Source organism: Sebastes fasciatus, chromosome 24, assembly GCF_043250625.1.
Source record: "Sebastes fasciatus isolate fSebFas1 chromosome 24, fSebFas1.pri, whole genome shotgun sequence".
Classification (NCBI taxonomy): Eukaryota; Metazoa; Chordata; class Actinopteri; order Perciformes; family Sebastidae; genus Sebastes; species Sebastes fasciatus.
The window spans coordinates 13,900,763-13,913,428 of NC_133818.1; the positions used below are offsets into that span (position 1 = coordinate 13,900,763).

At 44.3% G+C, this 12,666-nt stretch overlaps 1 protein-coding gene across 5 annotated transcripts in view; it reads left to right on the forward strand.

Annotated features, from left to right (window-relative positions):
• The window catches only part of unc80 (unc-80 homolog (C. elegans)), a 45,611-nt gene that overhangs the window by 14,698 nt on the left and 18,247 nt on the right, over positions 1-12,666 (forward strand). For 4 of the 5 annotated variants that reach the window (XM_074626690.1, XM_074626688.1, XM_074626691.1 and 1 more), the window contains exons 16-34: positions 296-346; positions 819-967; positions 2,632-2,795; positions 3,678-3,776; positions 4,034-4,242; positions 5,989-6,095; positions 6,330-6,483; positions 8,182-8,354; positions 8,430-8,642; positions 8,746-8,881; positions 9,141-9,274; positions 9,471-9,648; positions 9,727-9,966; positions 10,117-10,214; positions 10,319-10,522; positions 10,767-10,874; positions 10,967-11,105; positions 11,794-11,975; positions 12,148-12,279. In XM_074626690.1, the coding sequence (XP_074482791.1) occupies positions 296-346; positions 819-967; positions 2,632-2,795; positions 3,678-3,776; positions 4,034-4,242; positions 5,989-6,095; positions 6,330-6,483; positions 8,182-8,354; positions 8,430-8,642; positions 8,746-8,881; positions 9,141-9,274; positions 9,471-9,648; positions 9,727-9,966; positions 10,117-10,214; positions 10,319-10,522; positions 10,767-10,874; positions 10,967-11,105; positions 11,794-11,975; positions 12,148-12,279 (2,870 nt within the window). The remainder of the gene's footprint in view (positions 1-295; positions 347-818; positions 968-2,631; positions 2,796-3,677; positions 3,777-4,033; positions 4,243-5,988; positions 6,096-6,329; positions 6,484-8,181; positions 8,355-8,429; positions 8,643-8,745; positions 8,882-9,140; positions 9,275-9,470; positions 9,649-9,726; positions 9,967-10,116; positions 10,215-10,318; positions 10,523-10,766; positions 10,875-10,966; positions 11,106-11,793; positions 11,976-12,147; positions 12,280-12,666) is intronic. The other variant, XM_074626692.1, reaches the window with a different exon arrangement.

The window sequence follows — 12,666 nt, forward strand, 5'->3', positions numbered from 1 at the left end:
GTGTTTTGTACATAAATACAATCAGCACAATCACAGCAAACAAAATGCTGTGCATTTGGCAAGTTACTGAACCGATGAGTTTTTTATTTCTCAAAGTGAACAGGGCACCCTGTTTAGTTTTATGGTGTGTGTGTGTGTGTGTGTGTGTTGTTTTTGCGCGTGGCAATCTGTGTGTGTGCGTCTCGAGTTCACCTCCGTCCCGGAGGTGGGGGTGCCACGTCCTTTGTGACACAGCGTACATGTCTGTGCTGGCCTGATGTCAATCAACTTGTGCCCCGCCTCTTTTCTCTTGCAGAGTACGGCAGTGCAGGTGAGAGGTCCAGGAGGGCGAAAAAAAGAAACATCGGTAGATACACATGATCAATAATCAATAACAATAGCAATAAGATGAATATACTCACCCAATCAGACCCTTCCTTAGGAACCGCTTCCATTGCTGCACCCCTCTCTCTCTCCGACAGTGACAAACCTCGCCTGCAACAACATTTGTATGATTAAATCTGGTATTTATAGAGCTTATACATTTTGCATAGACACCAAGTTTAACTGGACCAAGAGAATAAGCCCAATACTCTATGTTTTTATAGCAGGCCTTAGTCACTTGCATGTATTCCTTATCCCCTACCCAGAATCCTTTTCAGTTTGCTACCCCCCATATGCTTTATGGACCCTTTTCCTTTGCCCCCCCGTCCCCTCCCTGTTGTACAGGCTCACTGTTTTATACTCAAGCTGGTCAGCTGTCAATAATGATCTCCCCCCGCTGACTAAACCACCCCCTGTGTGATTCGTGGTCTCTCCCGCCTCCCTCTCGCTTCCAGACAAGGCCGGCTTCGGGAACAACTTCACCACGGGGGACAACAAGTCCGTGGCCCAGAATATGGAGGCGGTGGTGGTGGGCTGCATGTTCAAGTCTCTCATCACCCGCTGCGCCTCGACCACACACGAGCTGCACAGCCCCGAGAACCTGGTCAGTGGTGTGCGAAGTCATCGGCCCATCTGCCTCTCTCTGTTTTTCATTTTCACGACCGGTCTCTGCGGCTCTGCCTTGATCCAGTCTGTGTTTCATATATCAGTTGTACTCCCACTAGATTCATACACTCATATTTCCTTTTACAGGATGTTGCAGTTGAATTATTAATGGCTCATTTTGTACTGAGCCTAAAGACGAACAATCACTTATGGCGCCTTTGTTAATGCCTTGTCATACATGATGAATTGGACATGAAGGGTACTTAATCGCACTGTGTGGGTAAAGACATTATAGATATTCTCAGCTCTTTTCTAGAACAGATTGTTTCACAAATTAAGAATAAATTAGTTGGAAATGGCATCGACTGATCCCTATAATAACAAAGCATGAGCAGACTGTGTGTTTGTCCTACGACTGATGCTAGCAAAAACTTGTTTTTAACACACAGTGCTCAAAGATCCTTTGAGTTGCTTTGCAGTTTTTAACCACAGAGTAATAACCTACCACAGCGGTGTGTCTTAGGGCGCTTTCACAAGCCATAGTCCGTTTGTCTAGTGCGAATCAGAGTGAGATTGATACATTTGGTTTGTTTTCTATTTAGTCTGGTTCGGTTTCACAGTTCACAAATTAAAGCAGACCATAAAAACCTTAAGTTGCTGAGGGGCGTGTACGAAGGAGTGAATTTATCTTTTTCGTCTCGAGAGCTGCCACTTCTATGAAGGGAATCGCGGACTTTGAAATATTACTGTTGAAGTGTTATCACTTTGACTCTGCACTGATCTACCATGCGCAAAAAAATTGTTTCCAGTTTATCTCGAATGACTATAAACGTCACTGTTTTTATGGAATTTATTTATCATAATCTGTATGTTCTCCTCGGCCCAGATGTCAAGCAAACATCAGACATCAGTCCTGTCCCACTCATGTCAACCTGCTGTTTACCTGTGTCCATCTCAACAAACGCCTGCGCAGGCAGCCTGCGTTTTGGTTTACTTGGTGAGGACCAAAACAACCGGTCCGAGACCGCCTGTGAGAGGAGGTCTCAGACCGGTTGTTTTGGTCCTCACTAGAGTACGATTACTGCATTCATAACCGCCCAAACGAACCGCACCAAAGTTTGACTAAAATTGACTAAATGTTGGCTTGTGAAAGCACCCTTAAAGTGTTTCTTCAAATACTTACATTTTTGTATTTAAGGCCAAGGCAAACTCATGTACAGCATCCGTCAAACACAGAGGCAATCCAAAGTGTTTTTACACAACAACAGATTCTGTTGATAATATGTGGATCACTCCTCTAAGAGCACTGAGGTACCGTGACCCCTCGCGGTGCCGAGAAAGCCTTCGAGGCTGGCATGACTGGTGTACGTTGGCGGAAGATGACACACTTTTCAAGGCGGGCTTTATCATGGCACAGGATCAGAGGCCACCCACTCACAAGCTGGAGCTGTTGTTTTGACAAAGATGGAGCGTGCTCACATACAGTACATCATCTATTTATGCATATATGCATGGGAAAACATAAACGCTGTTCGATGCACAGTAATGTGTCCCTGATTCTAGGTCCTAGCAGTCTTTGTCTTTCTCTTCCTCTGACACACTTTCTCATTCACACATCCGTCTCTCTTTCTCTCACTTGTTTGCCACCCTCTTCCCTCCCAGGGTCTGTACTGTGACATCCGCCAGCTGGTGCAGTTCATTAAGGAGGCCCACGGAAATGTGTTCCGCAGGGTGGCACTGAGCGCGCTCCTGGATAGCGCCGAGAAGGTCACCACCACCAAGAAACCTGACGAGAAGGAGGAGACCAAACAGCCCGGACCCAGGAGGTAGTGGCCAGAAATGGTCTCAAGTCAAATCTACTAAAAATGTCTTACAATGATCATCTGTTAACGTGTCATTGAGCATAGACTTTGAACGCCCCTTCCCTCATTAAGTGGTAATCATCCAATCACAGTGATTGGTTGCGTTCTCCTTTTCTGACAAATCCGAGCTACGCTTCTCATCACTGCTGGATGTTTTTATTTTATTTTTTATTTTATTTTTTATGTCCTGTCTGCATCTGTTTTTCTTGCTTGAGTGACTGATTTGATGTTGTTATTGTCAAAATGATGATGTGGTTGATGGCACACAGTGGCCCTGCCAGGAGGCCACATCATGTAAACAGCAAACTAGAAATGGAAGTCACATGACAGCATTAAAGAGTCTTTGAAAGCGAGGAGCCAGTTAAAGGCACTGGGTTAAAGATGAGACACATTACAGTTCAACCAGTTAATATTTAAGATGGCGCAAAACATGATCGAAAGATTAACAAGATGTGCAATGAGCAGCATGGTGGCTCCGTGACTGGAGCCTTATATGTGGATGTTTAGCATGGGTTTCTTCTTCCCCAAAAATCGTGCATGTCAGGTGATAGAAAAAAAAACGTACGTCGTAAATTTGCGAGGAAAAAACTCAGAAATTGTGCAAAACCGTGATGAATAAAGTATAACAACTGCAAAACTCCTTCGTGCATAATATTATATATTAGGATTTTTTTCATTCGTAGGTCAATATGCAACAGACAATAAGCTAAACTTCTTTTCACTGAATAAAAAGCATTCATGGGAGAATCGCATGGGGAAGGTTTCCTGCATCAGGAGAGTTCAGTCGTCGTCTGAACCAGGTGGCCTGAGCGCTCTGTCTGTGTGTTGGGGTGTGTGTGTGCGCAGGTCAGAGGCGTGTGTGTCCGGGGAGAAGGGTCAGGTGTCCAGTGCTGCAGATGAGTGTCGCAGCTACATCTCCAGTAGACCCCCCCAGACACCCGAACAGTGAGTGTCCACCTCACAGCATCTCCATATAGCACCATCTATGTCGAGCCCAGCTGCCATTTCTCTGCTCAAAATAGGAAAAACGATTAAAACTCTTTTTGTTTCTCCCTCCCCCACTTAAAGGAAAAAAAAAAAAAAACAGGTCACAGTGCTAAACATTACAGTAAAAAATATGCAAATTTGTATAAGCCGAAGTTTTTATCCTTACGTAAACCCTCAAATACGACATTCCTTCACTCTCCTCTCTGTACCTTCAGTGAAGAACAGATCCCGGGTGCTCTGCTTGGCAGGAAGGACTTTTGGAGAAAGATGTTCAAGTCGCAGAGTGCTGCCAGTGACACCAGCAGCCAGTCGGAGCAGGACACCTCGGAGTGCACCACCGCCCACTCTGGCACCACCACCGACCGGCGCTCCCGTTCCAGATCCCGTCGTATTTCACTCCGCAAGAAACTGAAGCTGCCAATAGGTAAGAGCAGTTATTATTCAACAAGTCTTTTCAAGTATAGTTTTTTGCTTTGGGTAGGTCATTTTTTTGGGCTCCGACACAAAAATCATCAAATTAGGAAAATGTCAATTAGACCAAATTTCATAGTGTAAAATTTATATAAATGTTATCTTTTTAAACTATGATATGTGTCAATTTTCCTCCATATTTCTTCCCCTTAATGCAACATAAGCCTCAAATTCAACGAGTTTCTTTCCACCAACAAGTGATGTGACTACAAAAACGCTCGGAAAAACTAAATAAAAACCTTTTTCTTAAATCATTTTCTTACTTGCACTGTACATGCTAACCAGACCAGAGTTATGATAGTTTTGAAAGTTAGGGCCACGTATAATGTCTCAGATGTATGTAGCTACATAGTCTACATACAAAATACATGGTTGGAGAACTGTGTAGGAATGGACATAATGTTTAATTTCATCATCCATCGCCTTGGAACATCAAGTCCGTTCAGTTTCTGTGGTTCAACGTCATGAGAAATGTTTGCGGTCTAATTTTTTCATTAGTGATATAGTTAAAAAGCGTTTACGTTAATTTTTATTTAATTTGTATTAGTTTTTACCCAGGCGATATTTCAGTTTAGTTTACTATAATAACCCTGAACCAGACAGGAAAATATTGACTGATTTCATTGTCTAACAAAGCTTCCAAATCATTCTTTTCTATATCAGATCTGGTAGCATTACATATTTCCATGACCATACCTCATTGCATTTGCTGTCCCAGCTGTCACCTTGAAATTCACTCTAACATGATGTGTTTTGTATGTCTAACATTGGAACACCGCCTGCCGCGAGGCCAAGTCACTTCATCTCTTTGGTCTGTTTTGTGTTCCTTTTTGTGCCGTAGCATGCCGTGGGACTGTCCGCCTACCACTCACTCTCTCTGTCTTACGTATGTGGATGTGGGACCCATCTTCATACAGTATATCTGTTTCATGTCTGTTTGTGCCGGTCATCTCTCCCAACGTGTACATTGTTACAGGCCTGGGTCAAATTGTATTTGCAAATTGTATCAGATGGATGGAGGGTACAGATTTCTATCTCTGGCATGTACTGCTCTACAAAGGCAAACAGCCAACTGCACAGCTAAGCTAAAGAAAGATAGCTGGCATTATACCTAGCAGGTGAGATAGCCATGGCTAATCTCTGCTAAAGCTAAACAAATACTTAGTATCTATTATCAGTAATTGAAACATTTGTGTGTATGAATATAACTAAATGGAAAAAAAAAAAGCTACTGTGCTAAACTCCAGCTAAAGATAGTATACATTAGCCTAGTAGAGTTGCAGCAACTGCCATCTCAGCTTTTCAATATAATGGGATTCATGCAGTTTTGTTTAATTAGTTGGCAACCTTTAACTTCCATATTTAAATGTGTTCAATTGTAGATTATTTTTTTTTGCAAATACCACTCGACTAGGGTCTTTTGTCTAACTTGTCTCATTAAAAGCATTATAAAAAAGTTAGTTTTGTACCTTTTTGTACTATTTTTGAATGAACCTGAATCTGTGATTTTTTTGTGAGTTTGAATACCTTGAATTTTTTATGTGACTGTACAATAACGATGAGGGAATGCTCAACCCTTGTGTGTGTGTCTGCATGTGTACTTGCGTTCATAACCCAGTGTGTACAATACATTATACATTCCTTTGTTCTGCCGTGTTGGTTGATCACGTAAATTTTTTTTAAATCCACTTGTCTCCAGGCAACTGGCTGAAGCGTTCCTCTCTTTCTGGACTGACTGACGGCGTCGAGGACCTGCTGGATATTAGCTCAGTGGATCGACTCTCCTTCATACGTCAGAGTTCAAAGGTCAGGGGGGGGGTTTCATTATTTTTAAGGCTGATTACAGTATTTTTCATTTTTTAGCCAATAAATATAAAATTACATTTAGTATATCTCCACCGATACATTCTGGTGGAGAAGTGTGGAAAAGGCTCTAAAACAGCATTTAAACTTTTATTTTGAAAGATGAAATAACAGAAAATAACTTAGTTGAATACATCAAATATGAAAGAATGAAAAGAATGTGTTTATATGCCTTAGGTGAAGTTCACCAGTGCGGTGAAGCTGTCAGAAGGGGGCGCGGTGGGGCCGGAGTTCGCCAGGGACGAGGAGGAGAATTTCTTCAAGCGGCTCGGTAAATGGAGGTCTGGCAGGAGGAATCCATCCAAGCTTCACCACACAGAAGAGAAAGATGGTAGACCTCCCCCACCCCGGGGTGCCCCTTGCCCACCCACGCCCCATCGTCCTTTTGTCTATTTCTCTCTCTCTCTTTCTGTCCCCTGCCTCTCTGTTTGTCCGTGTGGTGTCTTGTCTCGCCTCGCCAGTCGTGGTCTTTCCTCTTCTGCCAGTTCTTCCGTCCGCCATTCTCCATGTCAGCTCGGCCGGATAGCTGCCTGCTACACTCTGTTAGCCTGAATGTATTTCAACCCATCAGTGTCTAGTCTTGTTTTTCAAACTGATTGGCATAACTGTGTTATATTACCAACTCTACATTCCCTTCTCTTCCAACTATGCACGTCCTGAACCCCCTCCTCTTTCTGTCACCTACCGGTGGAAAGAGAGGAAAGGAGGTGTGTGGGATCAACTCATATATCTATGAAACCATCTTTCTACTGTAGAGCGTATCTCTGTGCTACTGTGTCAAGCATGACGCTGTCAGTGCTCTCTCCGTCTCTTCTGTGGTGATGTCTGGTGGTAATTCCAATGCCTGAGTTTCAGTGAAGTGATAAAACACAATGGTCCACATACAGCTTCCCTCTGTACGGCTGTGGTTACACTTGTCATTTCAATGTGATTTATTAGATCCCATTATAAAAAATAGATTGTATAAGAGACCTGATAATGGCTTCGGGTAATTAGTTTTTTGTGTCTCTGAGTTTGAATCCAAGTGTAACCACTGCCGATGGCTGTGTGTCCATCTCTCACTCAGCTTCATTTGTCGGTGGCTCTTCAGTGCTTTCTGTTAAATGTCCTGGATGGTGATGTTGCTTCATGCAATGTTGCTACACTGTATGCAATCTTTATGTAGCCTTTACAATCAATTACACCCAAATATGCTTTTTAAAAAAGAATCTCTTCACTTCTTCTGTATACTCTTCTCTTCTCTTCTCCTCTCTTCTCTTCTCTTCTCTTCTCTTCTCTTCTCTTCTCTTCTCTTCTCTTCTCTTCTCTTCTCTTCTCTTCTCTTCTCTTCTCTTCTCTTCGCTTCTCTCCCTCTTCTCCTCTCCTCTCCTCTCTTCTTCTCTCCTCCCTTCTTTTCTTCTCCTCTCCTTTTATCTTCTCCTCAGTTCTCCTCCCTCTCTTCTCTCCTCTCCTTCTTCTCTTCTCCTCTCCTCCATTCTTTTCTTCTCTCCTTATCTTCTCCTCACTTCTCCTCTCCCTCTTCTCCTCTCCTCCTTCTCTTCTCTTCCCTCTTCTTCTCTCTTCTGTTCTCCTTCTTATGTTGTCCTCGCTTCTCCTCTCCCTTTTCTCCTTTCCTGTCCTTCTTTTCCTTTTCCTTCTCCTCTCCTCCTTCTTCTCCTCTCCTCCTTCTTCTCCTCTCCTCTCCTTCTCCTCTCCTTCTCCTCTCCTCCTTCTCCTTCTTCTCCTTCTCCTTCTCCTTCTCCTTCTCCTTCTCCTTCTCCTTCTCCTTCTCCTTCTCCTTCTCCTTCTCCTTCTCCTCTCCTCCTCCTTCTCCTCTCCCTCTCCTTCTCCTTCTCCTTCTCCTTCTCCTTCTCCTTCTCCTTCTCCTTCTCCTTCTCCTTCTCCCTCTCCTTCTCCTTCTCCTTCTCCTTCTCCTTCTCCTTCTCCTTCTCCTCTCCTCTCTTCTCCTCTCATCCTCTTTCTCCTTTTCCTTCTCATCTCCTCTCCTCTCCTCTCCTTCTTCTTGTTTTTTATTCATACTCTCCTTCAGGACCCCACGGTTTCCAAGAGCGTCTAGCAGCCAGTCAGGAGGCCATGAAGAACAAGAACGTGGTGAATTTGGGCGCCATTCGTCAGGGCATGAAACGCTTCCAGTTCCTGCTGAACTGCTGCGAGCCGGGAACCATACCGGACGCCTCCATCCTCGCCGCTGCTCTGGACCTGGTACGTTTTGATTTCACTCCTTTTGTTTTATAATCACTGATATTAATATCTCTATCTACGCTTTGGTTCTTCCAGGAAGCTCCAGTCGTGGCCCGGGCCTCACTGTTCCTCGAATGTGCCCGGTTTGTGCACCGCTGTAACCGTGGCAACTGGCCGGAGTGGATGAAGGGCCACCATGTAAACATCACCAAGAGAGGCCTGTCCAGGGGCCGATCACCTATTGTTGGAAACAAAAGAAACCAGAAACTCCAGTGGAATGCTGCCAAACATTTCTGCCAGTGGGGAGACGTGAGTTAAAGATTTCAGGCTATCAGTTATCTAGGCTGACAATTCATAATAATGGCTATATTAAGTCTAATAATGTGTTTCTTTATGTATTTTATCCGCTCAGGCGATCGGCACAAGGCTCAGTGAACTCTGTCACTCGGACAGCGAGAGCCCTGCAAACATCCTGGGTTACATTTTTGATGAAGAGACCAAACGGAGAATGAGAAAAGAAGATGAGGAAGAGGACTATTTGGATGACAGTGAGTCAGAAGAGAGATTAATGCCATAACAGCACATCTTTGGTGGAATACAATTAAATATTCTTAATAATCCTTGCTAAACTAATTGTTGTGTCAGCTTTATCCAAGTGTAATAATCAGGGCTGTCAAAGTTAACACGATAATAACGCGTTAGCTCGAATTCAATTTTACTCCACTAATTTCTTGGGGCAAGTCATAGTCAAGTTTCTTTACTAAAAATGATATTTTAATGTTCTAACCACATTGTTTTATTTTCAAGACACAGTCAATCCTACGAAATGCGGATGCCCTTTTGCTCTAAAGATGGCTGCCTGCCAGCTGTTGTTGGAAATCACCACTTTCCTGCGAGAGACCTTTCCCTGCTTACCACGCCCACGTACTGAACCTCTCGTGGTCAGTAGTCATATCATAAATATATGCATTTTCTCTTTGATAATCATTAAAAAAAACAACACTGATTAATGTACCATGACATTTAGAGATTCTGTGACTGTATCTGTAGATATTAGAAGAAATTAAAATAGAATATTAACAGAAAAATGTGTTTGAATCAAACACTAAATTTACTGGAAACATGTAATTCCTGTAGGATCTGGACAGCTGCCGCATGCGCCTGGACCCAGATCTCGGCCGCCAGCGCTACGAGAGGAAGATCAGCTTTGCGGGCATCCTCGACGACGAGGACGGACACGATTCGCTCAACAGCAGCAGCCACACGCTGAAGTCCGACACCACCTGCGATGAGAAGAAGCCCCAGGAAGTGCAAGGTGAGATCAGGTGTCGTACAGACTAGCCCATTTGGTTTTTATTACTTCGCTGTCTGCTTACCATTGAAAATAATTTAGATAATCTCGCCCCACTTCCATCTCCCCCAGCACCCATCCGTAAGATTCGCATCGGAGGCTCCCGGCTGCTTCAGATCAAAGGGGCTCGCAGTTTCCGCGTAAAGAAAGGTGGCTCTCTGTCGTCCATACGCCGGGCCGGGAGCCTCAAAAGCACCAAGATGTGCCGGCAGGATTCTGAGTCAGAAAACGAAGAAGGGCTGCTGTCACAAACGCAGAGCAGGGACACTGTTACTGACATAGGTAAGACATGGACAAAACACATCTGGATTCTTTAGTTTTATTAGCCATTTAATCTGTGATTTCCTATGAATTATATTAAAGATATATATTTCCCTCTGTTATAAGAGATGAAATGGTATATTTGAAACATGTTATTGTTTCCTGTTGCAGGCAGCCCCTTTAGCACCAGTGAACCCAGCATAGAACCAGAGGGCCAGGGCTCAGGAGGAGCAGAGGACAACTACCACCGCAACATGTCCTGGCTCCATGTACGGGCCTTTAATATGTGTATGAGCATACGGTGTCGGTGTCTTCCTTCCTACACACTGACTCCCTCTCCCCTCCTCTCTCCTCTCTCTCTCTCTCGGCACAGATTATGATCCTGCTGTGCAACCAGCAGAGCTTCATCTGCACCCATATAGACTTCTGCCACCCACGTTGCTATCAGCACCACAGCCGCTCCTGCGCCCGTCTGGTCCGCGCCATCAAGCTTGTGTACGGCGAGACGGTGGACAGCCTGAGAGAGGACTGCGCCTCCTCTGGTAACATCGGGGCACGCGCCAAGAAGACTAAAGAGGTGGGTTTCACAAACAATATATCCTTAAAGGTGCTATTGATAACATTCAGTCACTAGATGTCACATTCTCCCTCCCTGTTCCATTGCATTTACTTCATAACAAGTCATTGCCAGACAATTACCGTCAATCTCAGCCATATATCCGTTTTTTTCCACACCCAGAGATACCACGTGATACCAACGTCATTTTACCACATGCTTCTGTTGTTTTTGCGGTGGTTTATGAAAGTGTCTGTGCCTTCAGTGTTCGGACAAGTCTTGCCTGAGGACCCCGTCGATGAAGAGAAGACCCACCGACTCCAACACAGAAGGAAAGAAGGATACCGGCATGCTCAAGTACATCCGCAACCAGGTGACGTATTGATAGTTAATTATTCCGATTCGGTTAAAAAACTCCCAAACTGCTGTTGATTAGATGATTCTTTATTATTGTGTTTCCCTCAGGTGATGAGCCTGTCACCAGCCCCTCTTTCGCTGCTGATCAAGGCAGCTCCAATCTTGACTGACGACATGTATGGAGACATCCAGCCCGCAGCCTGGGAGCTCTTGCTCAGTGTGGATGAACATATGGCAGCTGCTGCTGGTGAGTCGGGCCATCAGGCTGTGCGTCAGTGATCTATGGGTCTCCACTGGAGGTTGTTGTGCCCTTCAGGCCCCGATCAGACAGAGCGCGTTTTGCAGGTGGAAAATGCCAGGCGCACCGCATGCCATGGTAACTACGGTTGGTGACATCATAAAGCTCCGGGTGTCCAGCAAAAGTCACCACAATGAGAAGAAACGCTAATGACGTCGGGCGCCTTTCCACTCTGAGTTGAATTTTTTCAACCTGAGGCATTCAGGGCGCTCCTGTTAAAAACGTGAGGCGCTCAGCAACGCAAAACGCTTCAATCTCATTGAAGACAATTACAAAAAGCCGACCCAGGCTGCTAAAACACACACTGTCTGATCGGGGCCTCAGAGGTTATAAATGTCCATGATTTTAGATTATGAAAGGATATATGAAGTACTTAAATTCATTCATAGTGTGTAAAACATTTTGTCCTAGATATTCAAATGCTTTATAACAGTTTTCATGTCCTTTCATTTCTTTATTCCTTTCCTATTTTTTTGCTCTGTATCATACCTCTATATATATACCTCTCAACACTCCCTTTTTTTGACATCCTGCCCTTTCCATTTCTGTCTCTTTCTTGTGTCCTCTCTCCCTTCTGCTTTTTTATTCATGCCTCTCCTCATTCCTCCCCGCTCCCACCTCTCTGAATCCCCTCCAGCTGCCATGTTCCTTCTGTGTGCGGTAAAGGTCCCCGACGCGGTGACCGAAATGATGATGGCGGAGTTCCAGCACCAGGAGCCATGCCAGCGCATCAACTCCATCCTGAAGTTTTACACACTGTGGCGTTTCCGCTACCAGGTGTGGCCTCGCATGGAGGAAGGAGCCCAGCAGATCTTTAAGGTACAGAATAATAATGGTGTCACATTTAAACTTATCCGCCAAAGGGAAGTTGTGGTTCCACTTTGTCCCTGCACATTTAGCTTCCAGGGCTAAATATTTTATTTAGAACATATCGTCTCACAAAAAAAGGCTGCTTTGACCCATTTCGTACCATATTTATCTTTTGTTTCAGATTCCTCCACCCAGCATCAACTTCACTCTGCCATCTCCTATACTGGGCATGCCCTGTGTCCCCATATTCGACCCCCCGTGGGTGCCCCAGAACACAGGCAGCGTCCAGGACCCGATCAATGAAGACCAGTCTGTAAGTCAGAGCCTGTTCAAGTGGGTTGCCTAATATACATTAGGCAACAAACACTTTCATTTATTTTTAGTAGTATTAACATGTATGCACATACATTTTATGTAAATCATACTTTCAAATGCACCTGTGGATGTAACATCACAAACAAACTGACCTGGAGGTCAGGTTGCTTTAGATTCAATGTAAATTAAAGGGTCTGTTCACCCCCAAAAAAAAAAAAAAATGGAATCACTTACCTATGGTGGTATCTATCCGTGCAGATAGCTTTTATTTCATTTGTCCAGGTTTTGAGATATCCAGCTTATCCAGAGTATTGGGGACACTGTGCCTGGAAAGACACATTGTTGTTATTTTTAGCCATGTAAGCATTTATTTTAATGTTCTTAT